The sequence below is a fragment of the Falco biarmicus genome, chromosome 13, assembly GCF_023638135.1.
Source record: "Falco biarmicus isolate bFalBia1 chromosome 13, bFalBia1.pri, whole genome shotgun sequence".
Lineage (NCBI taxonomy): Eukaryota > Metazoa > Chordata > Aves > Falconiformes > Falconidae > Falco > Falco biarmicus.
In genome coordinates this window covers 2,168,822-2,191,302 of record NC_079300.1, presented here as the reverse complement: position 1 = coordinate 2,191,302, position 22,481 = coordinate 2,168,822, and the positions used below count along the sequence as shown (strand labels likewise).

General features: G+C 41.6%; 1 protein-coding gene across 5 annotated transcripts; it reads right to left on the bottom strand.

The window, feature by feature from the left end:
- Positions 1 to 1,917: 1,917 nt before the first annotated feature.
- LOC130158199 (lysosomal amino acid transporter 1 homolog) lies at positions 1,918 to 21,466 on the bottom strand. 5 transcript variants are annotated; one of them, XM_056358751.1, is made up of 10 exons: positions 21,393 to 21,466; positions 21,165 to 21,283; positions 18,535 to 18,658; positions 16,770 to 17,115; positions 15,370 to 15,499; positions 14,167 to 14,257; positions 12,318 to 12,442; positions 11,322 to 11,417; positions 10,165 to 10,350; positions 3,662 to 4,629 (listed from the first exon to the last, which is right to left on the bottom strand). In XM_056358751.1, exons 3-10 carry the CDS (start codon positions 18,569 to 18,571, stop codon positions 4,528 to 4,530), a joined length of 1,113 nt encoding a protein of 370 aa, XP_056214726.1. In that variant the 5' UTR covers positions 18,572 to 18,658; positions 21,165 to 21,283; positions 21,393 to 21,466; the 3' UTR covers positions 3,662 to 4,527. The 5 variants fall into 5 exon arrangements, with proteins under 5 accessions (XP_056214727.1, XP_056214726.1, XP_056214728.1 ...); XM_056358753.1 differs by lacking the exon at positions 21,393 to 21,466 and having other exon boundaries at positions 16,770 to 16,905; positions 17,005 to 17,115; positions 21,165 to 21,373; XM_056358754.1 differs by lacking the exon at positions 21,393 to 21,466 and having other exon boundaries at positions 16,770 to 16,905; positions 17,032 to 17,115; positions 21,165 to 21,373.
- Between the last annotated feature and the right edge of the window lie 1,015 nt (positions 21,467 to 22,481).

Sequence of the window (22,481 nt, the reverse complement as noted above, 5' to 3'; positions counted from 1 at the left end):
TTGATTTTAATGGTTTATCATTAGGAGTATTATTTAGTCGGATTAAAATGGTCTTAATTCCTCAGCAGTCATCATTTAAAAGCTGTTTGGAGCTCATTACAGAGACCCCCCTCATCATGATATGAATCAATGCCCTGTCTCCATACCATATATTTTCAGCAGCACTTAGCAAGCAGCCACATGGACAGGCACCGAAGTACGACAAGCGATTGATATTCATAAATTGTCCCCACCACCAGTAGAATTTCCCTAACACACAGGACAGCAGCAGTTGCATTTACCTCTCTGACAGGGCCCATTAACCCCCGACTGCCAGGAAAATGGCTGGGAAATGCTCATGAACTGGGATTTGGAGGAGAAGCTGGAGCAGCCCCTGCTTTCAGGGGACAGATCCCCACCCACGGTGCTGCTCACCCAGCAGCAGCTGCTGCTCACCCCAGTGTGGGCCGCAGCGGCTGGGCTCTGCCGGCAGCAGGGACGCTGCCCCGACTCTCCCTGAGCCCAGGGAGCATCCCGGCTGCACAGCCACCATAGGGAGCAAGGGCACGTCCACAGCCAAGAGAGCTGTACTAGTGGCTTTTGGAACAAAACCTCTGGATCTCACCCAGCCCGTGGCCCGGCAACGGGAAGCAGCTGCAGACCGAGCAGGGCTGCATCGCTCCTCCTTTCCCAGCTGGGTACCAAAGCCACCTCTCTCCCCCGTCCGCAGCTGGTTCACAGGGACCAGCAGGGACCCTGACCCACAGGACTGATGTCCTTCATGTGCACAGCCTGAATTTCCCAACCTTCTGCCATTAGGACACCAGGGGAAGTGCTCGTGCCGCTGCGTGGCTTGCTGGTGCTCACTCTGGGAAGCGGGCACCGCCGGCACCGGCTGCACGGACCCGCGACACATTGCCTCGGTGTTGTGGCATGAGCTCACTGCAGCTGCTGGCCCAAGCGTTCCCCATGTCTTTTCCTTGTCGTCCATGAAGTTGTCTTTGTTGCCCATTACCCAAGTCTGAGTACGCATCGTTAGAAGGACCCAAGCCCTGGATGTGGGCAACAATTTCTTACGGTTCCCTCAGTTAAAGCTTTGATTAACTTAAACCTGCAGCTTCTCACCCATGATGCCACACAGATGTTTAACTCTTCACTTAAACACCCACAAACTTAAAACGTCATGGATGTAAGTCACACAAGGAGGCAGCAACAAAGCAGTGCCCAAGGCACAGCTGCCATTTTTCTCCAGCACAAACATTGCTCTGTTAGGAAAAAGCCATTTCTGATCCATAATAACTGCTACTTTAACAGACAACAGCTTTCTCTTGCATCTCTGAGGTTACAGAGGAACAAGTAAGCAAATCACGATGAGGTAATTAGAACAAGGTGGCTGTTGTCCAGTTTTGGATATTATTCTCTGAAATTTTTCTATCTAAAGATAAAGCAGCAACCTCGCACGAGTCTAACCATAGCACTGATGGCAGAGACATGTCGTTGGCTTCTGCTCTTTGAACCTGAAAACAAACTTGGTTTTCTTTGTTGTACTTTTGGCACAGCTGTAAACAGCCCCCTCTCAATGGTATTGTACTAAAAACCTTGTGGGAGCATCTTTTCTTGCTTCCACAAGATGCCGCAGACTTTAAAAGCTCGTTAGTGGAAAACAGAGGGAATGAGATCCCGGAGCAGCCAACAGTGGTAGCTTTTGCTCCATGCTGCTTACTAGACGAACCAGCTTTTTCCTTTACACCAATACTGCAGGTTTTGACAGTGAGAATACAAGCATAAATTTCAAAAAACACTTAAATTCCAAGAGACAGCCAGAAGTGGCAAATCAAATACTTATTTTTCTTACCGAAACAAGTGATCAAAACCAATGTGTAATGGCCAGGAGTAACTCCATTCCTGGAAGAATCTTCTGTAGACAATGGGGAAATATGTTAGCTAAATTATTTTATTAATCTGTATAAAAACAAAGCCCTGAAGACATTTCAGATGTTTCCTTTAGTTAATGAGATTTCCATGATAGTTAAAAAAATAAAATTAGAAAACAATGTCGTTAATCTTGGATTACATGCAGCACGAGGGAAGAATTAGTAGCATAAAGTAAGATTAAGACACTTTGCTTTCCAACAAAGTAGCTGTGATAGAAGCCACATGCTGCATTTTCCCTCTCTGACATTAACGAAGAGGTGATCAGGATCTGCCCTTTAGTCTCTGACCTGGTATATTTGGGCACGGCTCTACCTTCTCCTCCTGACATGGCAGGGTCTGCTCCTGAGAAAGTAATCATGGGCTGAGCAAGGGGATGGCAAAGACCTTACATCCTAATAGGCAAAAGGAACAGCAAGGACAAGCACGTGCATTTGATCAGCTTTTGCAGTGCAATAGCTAATTGGAAATAACTTTTTCTCAAGTGTAAGTATTCACTTAACCCATATACTAAGTATTACATATATATGAACTATTAATAAATGTCATTGCTTCACATTTTAAAAGTTACATTATTTTCCATTAAGAGCCTCAAATTAAATCACAGTACTTTATATACCTCTTATTTGGCTGTTCTAATAAACTGCAGCATGAAATGGGGATAAAAAGCCATCCCAAAATAGGATTACGTATAGCAATAAAAGGGGAAATAATCTTTGAAGAAATGATGTAAGAACAAATTTTAATTGCATTAAAGAGTAACCAGTCATGGTTTCAATCACCAGCCAGGCAAGAGTTTGATAAACTCCTGTGTACAGAGTATAAATCTGCAAGTACGACAAATTGCATTTTAATTTATGTACTGAAAAGGTTAATTTCTAATACCCTCTCCTCCCTTCAGAAACCAGGGAAAACACGTTCGCCTAAGTACACGCTGAGACTAATAAAGTAACCGAGTTCACCAGGTAGATCCCGCACAAACCCTCAGCATCTCGCAGAGCTGTAAAACGTTTCAGAAGTACTTGGCTTTTCACACGATGTCTTAGCAAAGCCCTTTTTCTCAGCTACTGCAGCACTGCCTAAACCACCACCACCACTGACGGGGGTTACCGAGCAGCGCTTTCAGCGGGCGGCAGGACCGTAAGCCACCCGGACCCCCCTTCGGAGCCGCCGGAACGGGTCTGTCCTTCCGCCGCACGCTGTGCCACCAGCACCTAATCCACCAGCTCACTGTAGCCACCACTTGGCAGGACCCAATCCACCTCCAGCAAGAGGAGGGAATTCAGCTGCTCATCTACATTAGTGCTGCAACAGAAGCTGAAATTAAATTTCCAGATACAGCAGTAGGAACAAGGTTGCCCCCCCCACCACCACTCCAGCCTCCCCAACCCCCTTTCATGGGGTTTTTGTCTGCGCTGCATGAAGTCCTACAGAAGTTCATAGAGCAAAATGCTTCACTTCTAGTTTGGCAGCAGCTTAGCTATGATCAATTGTACTCATCAGTGTCTTCTTATTTAAAACCAAATTATTATTTATTAGATTTTATTATTTAAAAACAAAATGTAAATTGTGTCCCTTTAACAGTTAACTGAAATCAAAGGGAAGGTGCTTTGCTATAAGCCACACATATATACATATATATAAACAATGCTCATATTGACCTTTTTGAAAAAACAGCCTTTTTGTTCACAAACTTACTTATGGAAGAGTGAATCATTATACATCTATTCAATGAAATATTAACAAGAAGTTTACTTTTTGAGATAATTTTATTAAAGTTTTCTTCAAACACAACACAGTATTGCAAAAAATCTGCTACTGCCAGGTACAGTCTCTTCAGCTTCCAATTTATTTTTTTTCCTCTGTGGTACTTATTTAAACCAGAAGCTTGCAAACAAAATGCATGTTGTACAAAAACACTATATGAGGCATATGATGACATACATTAATTATATTCCTTGGAACACACAGGTATTGATGTATAAATGCTTTAACTCTTAAAATAAAATGCGTAATGATACTCGGCAACGAGCTGTACATGAGGCTCCTACCAACTTACACCAGGACTCTGCTTTGGCATCAATAACAGAACCTCTGCACTGAAATTAATTATAGGATGTTTTTAATTCTGAGGCATACAATACTGAGTATGAATAAAAAAGGCCAAATCTTACGAGACGATGCAACTGGACCAAGCTGTCTGTAACTGCAGGTTGGGTTCAAGACACAGAGGTAATTTCACCATTGGTTTTAAACCAGCCACATTACTGCTAACTAGATGTATGTGTTCATCCGAAAAGATGCACTGTATCATGATCAATATATCTACAGCACCTCTTGCTGTGACTCCATATCACACTAGAGAGAAACAGCCAAAATCAGAGCACGGGGGGGAATCGGGAAAGAAAATTCTATTTATCCTGAAACAACACAGTAAATATTAAATATTTTATTACTGGCATGTCACTTGTAAATAAGTAATGACAAATTAATGATAAAATAAATAACAAAAAATAAGCAATAAATTTGGTCCCTAAGCAACTGCAGTCTTAACTGTCTGTCAAAGTCATCCAAGAGCAAAATCCAATGAAACCAGAGGCGGAATGCAGCCTGACACTAGGCAGCCTCCTCATTCACCAGCAATGGTTCCACTTCCAGTGCTACTAAACCAGATTCTCTTTCCTTGTGCTGGCGATACAGAATGAATTGCGCAGTCACCTGTTATTTTTGGGTAAGGAAGTAATTAACTAGGATACAGAGGTAGCATTTGCAGTACTTGCTTTCAATTAAAACCAGAATAAGCTGTACAGAATAAAAGCAGCCATCCATTTAGTTCTGGCACAGCCTCTGAATACCATAGTCCACAGAGGAAAGCTTAAAACTTGCTGTATCTAATTCAAGTACTGTAGTGTAAGTATTATCCATTTATTTAATCCCAACTGTGGAATTTTCTACATTAGCATATAACCTTTTCCAAATCCTACTTAACGCTCATTCTGAGTACTTCTTTATGGCAAAAAGTTTAATCATATTTAATTGCAACACTAGAAAAGAGAATATACAGAAAAATCCTAACTCAAAACTTCAGATCTCCTTGGTTACATGGCTCAAATACACCCAAAAATATCCTTTACTACCTCGTGCTTGCAAGGGTCCTAAGTGTGAAATTCACTAGTAGCACAACATGAACAAGGCTCATCTGGAAAAATGTGGAATCAAACATATTGCCCTGTACTACTCCAGCCTCAGTTGTCTAAATACTGCGGGCTGGACTGAGGGTGGATGCTCGTAAGGAGGGGAAGTTATTAAAACATTTTCTTAGCAATAGATCAGCAAGACCTGATTAGAAAACAAAACTCTCATTTCCTGCAAAATTCTAGCTGGTTAGATATTTACAGGGACTGACATGCAGACAACACTGTGACTCAGTATTTAACACTGTCTTCAACACAGGCTTGTGCAATTATTATTTCTATTGTAAAATAGACTATTAGAAATCCTGCTAATCTAGAAAGAATTAACAAGTACGTACTTGTTCTTTTTCTTGATGGTTCCAGCTCTCAGACAATATTATTGACTTTGAGCATAGGTAGCCTTTAAATAAATAAAAAAATAATCAGGGGTGCACATATAGAATGAACAGGTAAGATTTCTTACTCTTCAGAATTTTTGCTAGTTGAGGAGTTTTATACGTGGAATACTGAACTTTGGACAGAGAACACTTTGTTTTCTGATAGAGATACCATTTTAAGATATAAAGGCATCATACAAACCTAGCCAGCTATGCCCTTCCTTTATGTATTCTTCTCTACTCCATGCTAAGAAATATGCATAGCATCTCACAAAGCAAAGATTTCCACAGTAAATCGATGTGCAAAGTAGCAGGTACCAGAAGACTGTCTTCACAAAGGTAAACCACCACCAGCCAGCAACGCGGCAATACCTGGCTGGTAGACAATGGTTGTGAGAAATTTAAGGCCAATATATGTAATTACTTATAAAAATGGCGGGGGGAAAGCTTTCTGGGAGGCCTGGATGAATGGAGAGGAAATTCTTTACATCTTAGGCAGAGCCCCAAGAATTATCCCACCTTCCCAAAGCTTTCCAGCATCCCACCTCTGAGGCCCCCCTGCTAAAGACTAGACAGGATTTCCTTCAGAGACAGCAGGTCAGCACTCCCTTTTTCGTATCTGTATAGTATTAGGTGGGGAACGCTTTCTTCTTAGAGCTTAGCAAATTAGTTTTATAGCACATATAACTACCACTTAAATTTCCTGCCTTTTTCTTTTTTTTTGGTTCTAATAGGCCTTACTGTACTTGCAGCTGAGCACCTCCCCAAGTCTTAATAGTTGCACTGGTGGAAAAAGAAATGGTGAACCGGGAATCAAAATTCACTGAAATCATACTGTGGGCATACAGCCTGGGCTGTAGCACTGTGCACTAGCACTCTTAGCCACCAAGCTGGCAACAGCAACAGAGCTTTTAAGGAGGAGTAAATTATAAACACAAGTTATGTGGAGCTTATCTAACAGTATTTCCAGAATATGTTTTTGTAGCACGTGTACTCAGCTGCTTACATTTTTTAAATGATGCTAAACTGCCAGGACTACTTAATATAGAAACTAACTTGCTGCTCAAGTCTGACTTTCTACGGGAAACTGAAGACCTACGCGCGCAGGCAGCCCGAAGTGGAAGAGACAACCAAACTGACTGCTCCGAGTAACATTTATGACAGTCGCTGAGCTAGTATATCAACTTTGTTTCATTCAATTAAACAATTTAATGACAATTCAAAAAACAAAATAGTTTTGAGACAAAAGTGGGCATTTACAGGAGTGCAGGAAGTTGTTTGTTTGCCTGGGAAACTCTCCTGGCTGAACTGTCACGTCAGCCTTAACATTCTTTGCACAGTGTAATTAAATTACAAAGCATGATGTTTGGTAGAAGTATATAATGGATTCCAAGTGGTTGCTCTGCAAATCACAAAAGGTGCAAGCAAAGAGTCTGTGTACAACAGCTTGGCTCTTGCTGAATATACTCTGGCTATCTAGTAACAACCTGGCTACACTTAATGAAAGGAAGTACATGTGGACGATCTGAACACAGTTCTCTGACAATAGGGTGATGTCAAATAAAAAATAAAAAAAAATAAAAAAAGGCAAAAGTCTTGGTAAAGGGCTTTGTCTGAACTAAACACAGAGTTGTTTAGTTTTGGTAGGAGCAGGGGAGGAAGGAAGCAGAGTGAAAGAGGGCAGCAGACTTACAGAAAAGGACAAAGTTTTCTGGAAAAACTTGCAGTGGATTCAGTCTTTTAGAAACTTGGTGATGGCTGCTGCTACAAGTCTAAGGGCAGAACTACTCATCAACCGATTTAGTATTTTAAAATACATAGTATTGCATCCTTGTGTACAAGTGGCAAATTAAGTAATCATGCACATAAAATAAAGCTCTAACAAGGTCCACCACGGAACCCTACAGCAGGCAAACTCAGACTGAGCGTCGTGACTGACAAGGTGCCCTCTCAGGCCCATTTAAACCCCGAGCTTCATGGTTTCTTGAGAAACTCCAACCACCTGCCACTGCAAAATGGCAACTGGAAGGAAATATTTTACTGGAAAATAGAATTGTGTCCAATTTATAATTCAAATGTGTAATGCTAAAAGATTCCCCTTAAAATGAAAAGGAGGACAATTCATAATTTACAATTGGACACTTCCATTATTTATTGGAAATAACTGGCTTATTGTGCAACCAAGTAACTTTCAACTGTAGACACTAAAGAAAGGATGACCGTGTTATTCTGTTAAACCAAGGTGAAACAACTCCAGTGTAATCCTGCAGTAAGTAATGCTGGAGCTGCTGTTCCAGCGATGATCAGGACTCCATTTGTTTCTAAAAATAGTAAACCCCAGCCATGTCAGATGGAAACAAAAGAATACTGCAGCAGACACAGAGTAAGTGAACTCTTAATCCTGGCTTGGACCTTGAGAAATGAGAGTTTATTTTCCACCTAATGAAACTCCCGGCACTATCACGAATAAAGTCTACTAGAATTAGGCAATTTCTGCAACTACACCTCAGAACAGAGACTGACCAATTACACAACACCTCTCTCTCAGAAATTAAGACCTTTTGGTTTAAATTCCTCTGTTTTCCAAACCCAGGTGATCCTGTTCTTCGTTTTCTGGTCTAACATGACGTATCAGTTTGCTAGATTCTCTATTTTCTTGCTTGGCAAGAGACAGTAATGAAGCTCTCTTTTTAAAAGCATTGACTTCCTTACCTTCAGGGCTTCTCAAAGCAGGAGGTCTGCTTTTGTTTTCTCTTGATTACAAATACTTCATACATTTTCAACTAACACTATATACTCGACTAGATTCCTATAAGCTCCTCAACCTGATTTGGAAGCATCTGTTTTCAATATAATTTGAACTGCAGGACTATTAGCAAGATTGGATTCAGACTCCAATCAAGAGAGAACCCAGAAATGAATGTCATGTGCACACTGGCACTGCAATCCTGGGGCAGGGCTCAGAGAGGGGGGAGGTTTGTGGCCAATATAAAAGTTCCTTTTCAGAGTACATCATAGAAAGGCATCTGCAAATATGCACATAACATACAGTAAGGGTCATCAAGATCAAGTTTTAGGGTTTTTTGGTAAATAAATACTGGCTGGTTTACATTTCCAGCTGGGAGAAGAAGAAAGAGTCACTACTTCATTCATGGAACAAAAGGACTGAGCGCTCAAACCAGCCACGTGGGCTTAGCAACCCTGACTGCCTACAGCCTGCTCACGCAAAACAAACTGCACTGTCTCACAAAGATAAAACTACAGTCTATTTCAGAACAGGCCATGAACCACAGTTCAGTCTCACCGCTGTGGTGGAGCATTAGCGTTCCCACGATGCAGAATGTTTTACCGAACTGCCCGCTTAAATTGCCATGGCTGGAGATGCAAAACACACAGATGGCTCTTCTGAATGACAGTATAATTTAACAGTCCATCCAAAGGGCAGGGTCGACTATCACATCGCTAGTCTAATTGGAGTGGCTTATGAAATTACTTTAATCAGAAGTATAAAGACTGATGCCTGGGAATCATAACTTCTGGAACTGTTCCAGGTAAATCTGGTAAAGAACTTCCTTTTAATATGGAACGGATTAACAGAATATGCTTCAGCATGGTCCTGAAATCACTCTTCATTTTATCCTGTTTTGTAGTTTGGGTTCATGGAGCTAACTCCCAAGATGTTCTCAGACACAAACCTAAAATTCTTACTTCAGGAAAAATCAGAAAATCTCCCCTCTATACTCTTTCAAGTGAAAATACAAGCTACAGTAACAAGACAGGTGACTATAAAACTATAGTGAACAGCAAGACCAGGTACCACCACATTACTGTTCACTAGACTTCTGAACAAAAAGTATAGTATTACTCTATAAACATTTTGCTTTTAATTTCTTGATCACAAAACACTAATGCTAAACTAGAAAGAGCATGACTAACAATAATTAATATACTTTGGGCATCTTACGTATGACCCCTGAATATTCAAATAAAAAATTATAGTGTTTTAAGTTTGCTCTGGATTGTCAAGAAACTGGCACACTAGGTAACTGGGAGTTGGTTAGCCCTTAGCATGACTTAATGAGCACAGCTGCTGGTTTTCAGATGCACTCAGTGTCTCAATGTATCTGATTTTGCCCCAAATTACGCACTGAAGGGTAGCTGCAGTATTTCTTTGTTAAGTCCTATTTTCTGAAACTAAGTTTGCCAGATCCTTGCTGTTTGTCTCTGACGTCAACACAATCTTGCAATAACACAATTTAACCAAATTCTCAAAGCTATAATTCTACAATTACATTTAAAAACAAGCAGGTTTAGGGTTTGTTTTGTTTGTTTGTTTAGGGATTTTTTATTTTTTTTTTTTACATTTAACAGACAGCAAACCTAAGAAAAACAGTCTAATGTGCAAACCTTCCCCTCAACTTTTAGTATACTATGTATTGGCTACAAGATATAAATTAGCCTGAGCAATGTAGCTTTAATGTAGGTATTTTCTATAAACTTGTCGTTCTTATCAAGAAATATTACCATAAAAAGCATACAAATTATTGTTCAGAAAGAAGATTTTATGGTCAAGTTAGAATCATAGCAAAAATTTTGGTTTTAAAAAAAAATCCACTTGATTTCTGATGTACTTACTAACAAGACTATTCTGAGAAACTCCAGCTGTAACAGGAAAAGGATACAAAAATGTCTAGAAACAAAACTCCAAAGCTCCCAATGAGCCATGGAAGATGGTGTAAGAAGTAGAGTGCCCGGAAGGATTCAGTAGCTGGCATCTTTAAAACAAGGCTCAGTCCATAGGTACAGTTTCCCACCATGGCTAATGCAAACAGCAGGTAAGAGGTGCCTTCTGTTGATCTTCTTTGGAACTAAATACAAAGAAGTTTTTACAAATACAAAGAGATGTTAAAACAAGTATCACAGTAGCCAGATATAGGTAATTTTGGCATTTTGTACTGTAACACATCCAAAGACTTTCAGTCATTCTTGGCCATTTCTTCCTAAGCCCTGAATCCTTTGAGCTTAGTAGTCAGCACGTACCACTGAAACCTACAGAAACTGTCACAGTTCTTAGAAGCAGCTCCAGTTAATATAATTTTTATGTAAGTGCAAAGCAGCAAGGATAATCTGCTTCCACATGATATTTAGTTCTTAAGAAACCTGCTGCTTTAACAGTCTATTTAGCAGACCTTTTTGAAAATATTGTGGCATTCCAGCTGTGAAGGAAAACGTAGAGGGGGAATATGAATAGCTTTGGAAATGAACTAATAGTTTCCATAACAAATTAAAATGCCTGTACACAATTGACAACATAAAACCTTCTGGTCTTTTGTTGTGTTTGGGTTTTGTTTTTAACATATTGATAGTGAAGAGGCTGTGGGGGAAAAAAAAACCCGTCAGTAACGGCATCTTTGTGAAAAGGGGCTACAATTCAAAACTACTTTTCCTCTAATTCTAACTTTCAGTCCCATGGTTGATTACTTAAGGTAGAATACTTTGGAGAAATAAATGGGGAGATCACTTGCTCGTGACAACAATCACACAAAGCATGTTTTTGCTCCTATCTGATAAATCCAACCGTAAGAATTTCAATTCCCTTTCCGCTGCCAATCCAACTTCTTCCATCAATCAAAGACCATAATTTTCCTAAACTTCTCACCATCCTCCTCTGAATGTGAAAAGAAAACCATTTCTTTTTTCTTTACCATTTTAGACAATCACAAAAGCAAAGTAGGCTTTCAAGTTCAAGAGGGCTCACTGTGAGGGAGAATCCAACATCTAAAGCAATAGATAGTATTTTGTAAAATATGCAACTATACTTAGCCAAAAACCTACTTACATTTTTATACAGCTGCGGAAATCTACTTCCCAAGTAAAACACACAGGATATATAACCACAAATGAAGCCTGACATTTCAATCATATCAAGAGAGGTCTGAAAAAGAAAGGTACATCTATTTTGGCAAGAATGTTTTCAGGCATTTCAGGGGATTAAACTGAGAGTTCACTGGCTGATTTTCTGGACAGAACTCCTTTCAAAGCAGTTCAGCGCTGCTCTTCAAATGACCAAAGAGGGCTAGAAAGGGTTTAATCTTTATCTCACAACAATGCGAACTGCTGTGTCATAGCCACGACCAAGATCAAAACTAGTGCCAGGCTTTAGGATACGACACTAATATCAATCCAGTCCTTCTGCTAAAAAAAATCCGGGGCACAATAATTCAAATCAAAACTAAGAACTGTAGCTAGGGCCACCAAAAAAATGAATCATCCTGTCTGGCGAAAGCAAAATACTCATTTTTCACAGTTTAAGAGTTGTTAGTTTTCTCACTCTAGCTGTGTTTTGAAAATAAGCTGCTTCCCTGCTGGGCAATGTTGCTGCATTACAATTATTTTACTGGTGTTAGTATGAAGGCCATCAAATTGGAAGAATAGCCTGTGAACTTTCCTGCTGAAATGACAGCAGCTGCAGGTACAATTGCAATCTTCCACTTCTACTGATTTCACTTGTTACCGTGTAGCCGCTACATGGATGTCTACAGTATTTAACACAAGCAGAAACACAACACGTATACATGTTATTTCGCAGTGTCACATCCTAACGACCCAAGGGACAGAATAAGCCCAAAACACGGGAAGATGCTAAAAGAAGAAATTTTGTAACTTCTTTATTTTGGGATGTGGTCCATAACTGAAACATCCACATAATGCCACATTTGATTTCTAAATCATTGTTTAAAATGCCATCCAAATTTCTTCAAAGCTCAGAGCACATAATCCTTTCAAGACACTTCCAGGTGGGATTTTTTTGGAATGGAAGCAGCTAAAAACTTACATTACTTCTTTCAATTACTGTACTCTGGTCTTTGTTTCTTAGTAGCAGCTGACAGAGTAAGGTAACACACAGTGCTATACACACCACGATCCAGGTTATACAGAAACTCTTCAGGCTTTTGCTGCCTAGAATGACATACAAATAAATTAGCTGAAAAATAACATCTGCTGTTGATTTGAGGTTACTTTCTGTTTGCAATATAAACATGTAAATTTAAAGGTACAATTTCATCTATCTTTTTCTTGGTAGCAGTGTAAGCGCACCTCTTTCTTCTGGACTCCATGTCCACCCCTGCTCACTATCATAGTTGGGCTGCATCTTCGTGCAGCAACTGAGGGTAGCAGGCCAGGAACAGGAGGGGAACTCCTTAAAGGGGCATTGCTACCAAGAGAAAAATCTTCATACTCAGCTTATCTCTTCTATTAACTCCTAATAGTTTGCTATTAAATAACAGCTGATAAACAGAAAACTGCTAAGAAGAATAGAGTGTAACAGTTTCTTTCAACATACTTTGATTAAAAACTGCCAAAGCAAAGATATTTGAAATTTAAGTTAACAAAAATATCTTTATAGATAAAAATGTAATTTAAGTGCTGTGCTGGACCAGTCTCTATGTCTATGGTTAGCTAGATATCGAGCCTTACCAAGTCTCCACAGACACCTACAAGTCAACCAGAAACCGGCAGGCAATCCTCCAGAACTCTGGAGCTACAGTACCTTTTGTGTCATGACAATAAAGTCCTGCAGTCCCTGTTACCAATGGAGCAACTGCTGTGTGGCTTTAGCAAGCCAGCCCTGAAGACCTGTAGTCTAAACAACAGACAGTAATGCTGTTCCACAGGCAGCACTTTGAGGTGCAAAACTGACCAACAGGTCTAGGGTAACTGCTCCAGAACTGGGTATTGAAAAGTGCTCTTCTGCAGCTTTAATCATGGTGCCATTCCTCCCTCTCCAGCTATGCAAACCATCGAGCTGAAACAGACACTGGCAGTTAAAACGTACAAAAGCCTGTGTTTGTTTTCAAGAGCAGGCAGCAGGAAGGAAATATCTTCAGCACTGACCTATCTCCAGGTTTATTATCAGTTCCATATTGAATGAATCTGCTTTATCCCTATTTAGTCTGCTGAGCAAGCATCTGTTTCACTTCAGCTTTTTGTTACCTCTGGTGTACCATGAATTTTCTTTGATACATTTTTTTTTTTAAATTGATGAGTTAATGTTTTTGATTTGATACAATGTGAACAGAGCTTTCTGTCTTCCATTTCAGTCAAAACAGTAGTCCACTGGTAGGCTGAATACTACAACTACTGCCAGGATTTTATGAAGCACAATTCAAGTAACTTCGTTCCCCTTGAATATGTTTTTTAACCGTATGTATTGAAACAGAACACATGAAGATGTCAAGATATTTTATGCTATAAGCAAATAAAGTCCGGTTTCAATCAACATGGAGGAAACTATCTGAACCACACAAAGAAATAATGCTTGCTTTCAACTTATACATGTATTTAGATAGCTGTAATAGCAAAACCATGGAGTAAGTGAAAATGTGGAACCAGATTCCACAAAACTACTGCTTTTTTTATGTCTCTATAAACTGAAAGTACTACGTGGAAAATACAGTATTATGTGGGTAACAAAAGAGAAAGGCAGAAAGGAAGAGAAGAGAAAGGGTAGGATTTTCACAAGAGACTGAGAAAACTGGAAGCAATAGGCCTAAGAACTTCAACCAGAATTTGTGTGCTCTATTTTTTGATCCCTCTGAAAAAAATTTATTTAAATGCTGTAGAAAATATCAAAGTAAAGAGTGCGCTACATTATGAACATTCGGATCGTTGAAAAATCTTACATTTTGTCGTCTTCTGATTCTTGAGCTTATAGTAGACAAATTGTGAAATCATAATTATATCCATGTTAACATAAAAAATGGCAGTGACAATCTGAAAGAGAAGATACATTTGCTTATTCAGTATACAAACATTCAAAATACCTTAACTGCATGGAAATTTTGCTTCATAATCATAATGTGAATGACAAATACCAAAACACTGCCAAAAAAAATAAAAAGGAAAAAAAAAAAGAAAAAAGAGAAAGAAAGCGTTTCCAGTACAAAACAAGTTAGACCACTGCAGATGAATGCGGTGTAAACCTTATGCAACACGAACTTGCTGACACAATCTCAATACTTGTTTTATTTTACAGAAGGCATAACACAAACTCCTACCTGGGCAGACTGCTAAATCCTTCCTGCCCAGAAGCTTAAGCCTGCTCCACCTAGTCTCCCAGCACTTCAGAAGCTACTAATCTTGCTCAGTGCCTCTTATCTCAGTAAGACATTCTTTCTTCCCCTTTTCATAATGGGGAGATGGAACAGTTAGCGCCACACCTTAAGTTCTAAAAGAGAGGACAGATCTGTCCACCCTTGGGTCCATCTCCAGCTTGTGAAAGCTTCTGCAGGTGGCTGACACATAACTCTTTCTCTCCAAATTAAGAGACAAAAATAAAAACCACAGATAAGAAAGTTTCAGACACAATTAACATATAGTTGAAAACGACAGCTCCTTTCAAAGAAACCCTCCCCTTAACGAAGAAAATATATATTCAAATTAGTCAGACATTAACAGCTTTGAACTAGTATTTTCCTGTTAATAAAAAAAATAATAATCAAAAAGGAAGTTTAAAGAGTAGCTGCACCTAAACAGCTTGTTATTACAAGCTAAACACAACTTCCTTCCAGCCCCACTTGTTCCACAAGCTTACTGTAAAGCTGAAGCTCAACTGAAATTTCCTCACTTCATTCATCACTGAGTAACAACCATAAGTCTCTTTGAATGTTAATTACAAGTGTGAAATGGTTCCTATAACACACAACAGGATGAATGTAAATATTTAGGAAATTATGACCTGTTTTATAGATGGTAGATCAGTGGACAGAATACAAAACTATTTTCTTTTCCAGTATGTACTTTGCTGTGCAGTATGAAGTTATCCTAAAGTTTAAAGAGACAGTTTGAAAAGGATAAATCACAAAGTAGGAATATTGACAGGTTACCTGAATTGGCAGTTGATTTGTTAAATAGCAGCCTATGAAATTTGTAAGATCTCCAGCTATCCATCCCAGCAGAAAGCCCAAAGACAGCGCTTGATCCACTCTTCCATTCTGACAGGCAACGTAAATTTGACTGGCACAAATTCCAGAAATAATTGTAAAATAGCATAAGCAAAAAACGTTTAATAAGCTCAGAAGTACATTTTTCAAAATCTGAATAAAGAAAGATTAAAACTCTAGCCACACAGGAGACCTATCACAGCTATACTCCACTTACCTTTTGAAGAACAACTCAGTATCACTATAGCTCACCATGTCTTACTCTAACATAACAAAAGACTCAAATCACAACCTCATTATTGCTTGCATGCGTTCCTTTTTTGTGGCCTGCACTGAAATACCATTTTCTGGTCACCAGAACTGTGTTGTAGGCATTTTATAGTCATCTGCTGTAAATACCAGCCTTTACAATACTGAAATAAGAAAAATCACTGTTATTTAACATAGAAGGGCTAAGAATGAAGAATGAACAAAGCTGCTAAAAGAGTTGACAACTTCACTTATGCCTCTAAATCAGAGAATGATTATTCAGATTCGCAATGGGGACTATGAAGCAATCCCAAATGTGAGTCCATTAGAGATATCTTGATGAATTCCATGCTCACTAACATGACAGTTTTAATGTACAGCCCCCTTTCAACTAATATTTCAACTAGTATTTCTGAAGCTCAACAGCCTACCAAGACTGGTTTTATTTTGCTTGATTTCCATAGTCCTTTTACTAGCTCAGTAAATTACATCCTCCTTATGGAGCCAGACTTTGGAGTCAATCTCATTTTGTTTCAGACATTTTCACCTGCTGGGAGTATTTCTACTTTTCCTTTATCATCTCCTACCTACATACTTGAAACCTTAACCCAGTGCCATCGACCAAACAACAAATGATTTAGCACTACTGAAGTGTTAACTCATGTGCTGCTTCTGACCTTTTCTGCATCCAAATTTAATCGGCAGGAGCCAGCACAACTGTACTGGTGACATGGCATGTGGTTTAAATAAACATGGAGCCAGCTTCTGCTGCAAGTGTGCCTGCGTGTGCACACACATCTCAGGGTGGAGAAGATAAGAGAGAAGAGGTGATTTATTCTCATTTACTCTAAGTGGCAGAGATTAGTGTCAAGTCAGTACAACAGAACAGTACATCAAGCTCATTTGTCAACCACCAAATATTTTTGCAAACATGAACAACATGCTTCTCTGGCATATTATATCTGTATTATGCAGACAGAGAAACATATCCAAGATAAAATAAAAAAAAAAAAAAAAAGGCAGCTTTTGAAAAAGGCTTCAGGCAAGATTACTCATGTTTGAATCTGAAGGACTGCTTAAGACTTTAAACTTACGGTAGTGCAGCAAACAGAAAACAGACAATGGAAATCAGTCCTATGACAACGCTCCAATACTCCCACGCATTCTCGACACATTCTTCTAGGAGATGCCAAATCCATGGTGTTCCATTTATGCACAATCTCCTATCCTCTATTGGGGAGATATTGAAAGCATGTGTATACAGCTGAGAAGCCATCGTTCCTGGACCGAGATTCAATTTCAGAAGTTTATTTCTGCCTCCATTTTTACCCCATGTAAATCCGCAAATCCGTTTACCAATGCTGAATATCCTCTGTGAAAAGACCTCTGCATCCAGACGGATGCTTGATATCACAGTTATTTCCAATCCCATAAACGAACCTGCCAAATTCAAAGAAATAAACATAGCCAGTGTGAATAAGACATTAACCGTACAATGCTTGCTTATATTTATTGCTTACAGAGAAGAAGTTAGACTTCTAAGAAAGAAAAATATTGTGGTCCATCGCATTCATTAGCTCTTGAAAAATATGCAACACTCCAGATTTATATTGGTATAACATTTTAGTCTGAGCTTGTGTTAGACTGAGACTGCCAGATGCACTGAGGTGCCCAGCAATCTGCTACCAGGTAAAGTAAAGCAAGTAATCTATTTGCACTTAAGACTGAAACTTATTTTCATGTTCAACGTTATGCCAATAAAGTTACAGTACTTTCTTCAATGATACTACTCCAGAGTCTCAACACTCTACTCACAAAACATAAATACACTGTTGCTCTCTATGCAACCAATTTCAGGATAATGATATGAAAAAGAAGTCACTTACAACTCAGATTCCAGATGAGCTCTAAGGTCTACTTTAACCTAGCTAGCCCATCAGACCAACTAGTGATTCAACATAGTCTCAGTCTGCATTATTTAACACTCCAAAGGAAAGATGGAAAGCATATGAAACTCGCAGAAGGCAAACATAGGGTACTCATCTCCCCAGAATCCCCAGAATGAAACTTAACAGGACAGTATGGCTTAAATTTTGAAGCAAGGGAGGGTTGGGTTTGACCTTTAAAAATATTTTCTTGTTGCCAATTATAATAATTCTAGATATTCTTTGCTCCTGCTGAAATATCCATCCTATTTGGATTTTTAATATTTACTTAGAAGGCTAGCCACTGCAAAACTGAAGGAAAATTAAACAAAAATGAAGAATTAGCTGTTACGGTTCTTTGAAACTTCCTGCTGAACAAAAATCGGCTGATATCCTACTCATTCTGATAATTTAAGTCCTCTGAAGGTTAATGATTCCTCATATAGAAGAGTCTAAAATTAATGAGCTACTAAGGAAAAAAGCCAGAGCAAATGCACTGTTTAAAAAAACCCAAAACAACGAAGTAAGTAATATACTAGTAGGTTCACCTGTCTAGTGTTTAAAGCCAGACGTAGAACCAGTAACAAGCTGATAAAAATTTTTAAGACCATTTGGAACACCTCAGATGCACAGTGAATTCAGGAAAGAGGAAGGAGTAATACTGAGGTATAAGAGCATCCCTCCAGAAGTGAATAACATCATGCAGCATCTCACAGACAACAGACCCCAGACACCTGATGTTCATGGCTGGGATTTTTGACGTACTTCAGTCCATGTACACGGGGACAGGGTTTGAAGGGCTGACAACACACCCTTTCTGCAACGTAATAGGTTGCAGCCACCCTCATTATGCATCAGACTACTCTCAAATCTTGATGAAGTTCCACAAAGTTCGTTTTCATAGAATAGCATTCACTGTAAAGTTAGGACTCACTTTGCCAGTCATCGCAAAACCTGCTTTTTCTTTTCATGAGACTTCAGGCATCTGTAGCATTAAATACTAGAACAAGTCTTCTGCATAAACTCGCTGCCTTGCAAGCCAACTGTCATCGTTGGACCTAAACCAATTAAATGATAAAAAAAGAACATGTATTCATACACCAAGAATTCACTTTAGCCTATTAGATACATTCAGCTTATACCACTGAAGTTATTAGACTTTGTAGCCATCTTTGAAGAATTTTTAAAGCTTAAAAAAAAAAAAAAAAAAAAAAGCTGAGCAATGTTTCAGGTAAGCTTTTGCATTCTGGTACTCTGCAGTTGAGCAGGATTTTACCACCCATTAAAAAGGGAGAAGCATCAAAGCACACATACTACTTAGGAGGCAGGTTTTAGGCATGAACTTTCAACCACTCGTAAATATTGTAACAAAAATCTTACACATTTTATTATTTATTTTTCATCCAAAAATGCCCATTTCAAGATAAGCAAAATGTCAGATATAAAAAAAAAAAGGAAAAATAAAAAAAATTTTAAAGTATTTAAAGTATTTAAAGGGTATTTTAAAGCCATGTCTGAAAAATTAGGTTTAACATGGTATTTAAAACTATGTCTGAGTATCGTAACTGCACTTGGACTCATGCATGCCAATGTTCTCTTACAAGATCAAGGACTATGCAGCAGCAAGTCTAAACAAAGCGATTCAGACTCAACCACCTGATCTTATGCTATACTCTGCTCCAAACCCCTGCAGCTCTTACAGAAAACCAAACAGTTTAAAAAGTGGTAGGAATTAGACAGGCCACTTACACTTCCCAGATGACTGAAGACTTGAGCTTTGGCCTCCTGCCACACAACACACCTAACGCATTTAAAGCATGTGGATATTCCTGGGTTGTTATTACTTAACAGTTATGCAGCAGAATAACGTTTGTGTTGCCAGTCCTTGTGACCATATTTTTAATCATACAATAATTGCCATCTTTCTTAAATCCCCAGCAAGATACTCTGTCCCAGTAAGAGCCTTATCACCAAAACCACCAATTCCACCAGTGGCTAGAATAACTGGATACCGCCAACTAAATGTATCGGCCACAACACCTGAGCTCCTCCTGCCATTGCTGGGAAGGCAAAAGGCAATGGTGTCGGTGTTCGATCTTGAGTTATCTTCACACCTGGACTAGGTGTGCCATACTAGGATATACCCTTCACCGAAAAAGCTATGTCTTCTGACACTGAAGTATTTCATAACTACACTGGCAGCTCAAAAGAATAATGGGGTTTGAGCTAGACCAATACAGATGGTCCCGCCCAACACATACAGTCTTGCAGAGATATTTGAATTTTTCCTCAACATTTAAAAAAAAAGCTTTCCTTTGTTGCATTAAATGCTTTCCACCTGAAAAGAAGATAAGAGACTGCTATGACATTTTTTCCTATAGTATTTAAGTTGCCAACAGTAAGAAAATAATATTAAAAGGTGATTTATGTACCTATAACAACTCATTGCCTGCAATCTCATATTCTTTCTTAGATTACTGCCCAAATACTATTATTACTACTTGGAAAAGTTACAGTAAAGGTATTATTTTCTGTGGACCCCTTGACATCATGCCTTTCTGAAAGGTTTAGTGCTTGTCTAGCTAGACATGAAACTGTTATGATGTAAGATATTTAGTGATAAGGAATCAGTAGCTTGAGAGTCATGTTTAGACACTCCTTTTTCTTATTTGAATACCTTACTCTGGAGTGAAAATGTGCAAACAGAAAGATGGCTTAAAACGGCTTGAAAGTGAAATCATTAAGAACAGCTTCACAGTGCAGGCGAGGAAAAGCAAGCTTTCCCTGGAACTTGGGAGACTTGCCACAGATTCTCTCTCTCCAGCTGCCAGCATCCACGTGCTCTGGCTGCTGCGTCCTTCTGGATGTCAAATAACGAGACACGGCTAGTAATGTGTAAAGAGGTCAGATATGTGTGCTTGGCAGATTTGCCAGATCTCTAAATAGCTGCTAATAAAAGCCTGAAATCCAAAAGGCCGTTCAGCTGTACGGTATTCATAACGTGGAGCTAAGCTAAGGAGTAATTCAGGGCTTCTGCAAACATCCCAGTGTTAACCTGGCCATCGCGTTCCGTCTCCAGCGGTTCTCTACGCACGTTCCTACGCGCAGCCGGCGGCGAGCGCTGCCTCCCCAGGGCTGGCCACAAGGCACGGCCAAGCTCGACCCAGAGCCCAAGCCCAGCTCCGCGGCACGCTGCCGGCTCAGCTCCCGAAACGCCGGGCCCCGCGGCAGCGCCTGTGCCCGGGGGGGCCGGGAAGGCAGGGCGGGCCCGGAGCTCCATCCCCGGCGGGGGGGCGGCCCCGAGGGGCAGCAGCGGCAGGGCCGGGGGGCCCCGGCGGCCCGTCCCCCCGCGCCCAGGTGCTGACCGCGGTGGCCAGCAGCGGCGGGGGCACGGGCGGCCCAGCCGAGGGCGGCCCAGCCGAGGGCGGCCCTAAGGACGGGCAGCGGCTCTCCGGCCCCGCGCACGAGGCCAAGCCGCTCGGCAGGGGGGGCTCGGCGCCGGGGGGAGGGGCGGGCCCCTCCGGGGGGGGCGAAGACACGCACCCGAGCGGGGCGGGCACCGACCTGGCGAGGCTGCTGCTGCTCCGGGGATCCGGCTGGCCGCGGCGGGCCCGCCCGGCGCCGCGCAAGCTCTCCCCGCGCCGCCGCCGCCACCGGAGGGCGGTTTCGCCGCACGGAAGACCCTGCGGACGGGAAGGGGTTACGCTCCCACCCCCCGGCACCCACCCGGCCCGCGGCGGGGAGGCGGGAGGAGAGAGGGCCGGGCCGCCCGCCCGCCGCACCTCCCCTTACCCCGGCCGCCGCGCCGCGCCCGCCGCCGCCATGAGCCACCACAGCGGCGGGGCGCGGGCGCCCTCTGCGGGCGGGCGGTGGCGGCAGGGCCGCCCTCAGCCCGGTCCCCCCAGGTCACCCTCCTCGGTCCGGTCCGCCCCTCGGCCCGGTCCCCCCGGTCCCGTACCCCTCTCACCCCGGTCCGCCCCTCGGCCCTGTCCCCCTGGTCCCGTCCGTCCCCCCCCCCAACCCCGGTCCTCCCCTCAGTCCGGTCCCCCCCGAGCCCGGCCGCAGCCCCGCGCAGGTGAAGGTGCCTGAAGCGGTGCCTGTGCCGAGGGGACACACAACCGTCGTGTTTTGTGGGGGTCGGCCTCTTCTCCCAGGTAACAAGCAACAGGAGGAGAGGAAACAGCCTCAGACTGCGCCAGGGGAAGTTTAGGTTAGGGAAAATTCCATCACCAAAAGGACACCAAGCACTGGAACAGACTGCCCGTGGACATGGCGGAGTCACCATCCCTGGAGGTGTTTAAACAACACGTAGTTGTGGTGCTTAGGGACATGGCTTGGTGGCCTTGGCAGTGCTGGGTTAATGGCTGGACCTGATGACCTTAAAAGTGTTTTCCACCCTGAACACTTCTATGATTTTTAAGACGCAGGCAGTCAGGCCCGTGGTGCTACCCCTCTGTTACACAAAGCGGTGGCCTTCGGGCCGCATAGTGCCGGTGTGCAGAGTGGCCGTGGGGAGCGAGAGCAGCGAGGGTTTGCGTCAGGAGCCGCTCGGCCATCTCCCACGCTGCCATCCCTACGGGGGACAGCAGCGTGCCCTCTGCCAGCCCGGCCTCGGCGCTGGGTGCCCGGTGAGCACCATGGTGACCTTTGCACGGTGGCATGAGTGCCTGCGTGCTGAGCCTTGGCGTCTCCTAAATGCCACCTTTTAATCTGATTGGTAATGGCAGTTAGTGATCCGCAATATGAGGAAGTCTAATGAACAATCCTGGGATCTTTGTAGAATATGTACTTTTTCCTTGTGATTAACTTTATGTATTTTTATGAATTCATTCAAAGTCAACATATTGTAATTAATCAGCATACTTACCTTCATTTACTTCG

What these genes read in the sequence shown, in the direction of transcription:
- LOC130158199 (XM_056358751.1), bottom strand. Translation starts at nt 18,571, where the DNA reads ATGAAAAGAAAAAGCAGGTTTTGCGATGACTGGCAAA. An exon ending in CAGTAATTGAAAGAAGTAAT is followed by an intron (nt 11,418 to 12,317) that starts GTAAGTTTTTAG and finishes TTTCTTTTTCAG; the next exon opens with ACCTCTCTTGATATGATTGA. An exon ending in TTTTGTTTCTAGACATTTTT is followed by an intron (nt 4,630 to 10,164) that starts GTATCCTTTTCC and finishes CAAAAATAACAG; the next exon opens with GTGACTGCGCAATTCATTCT.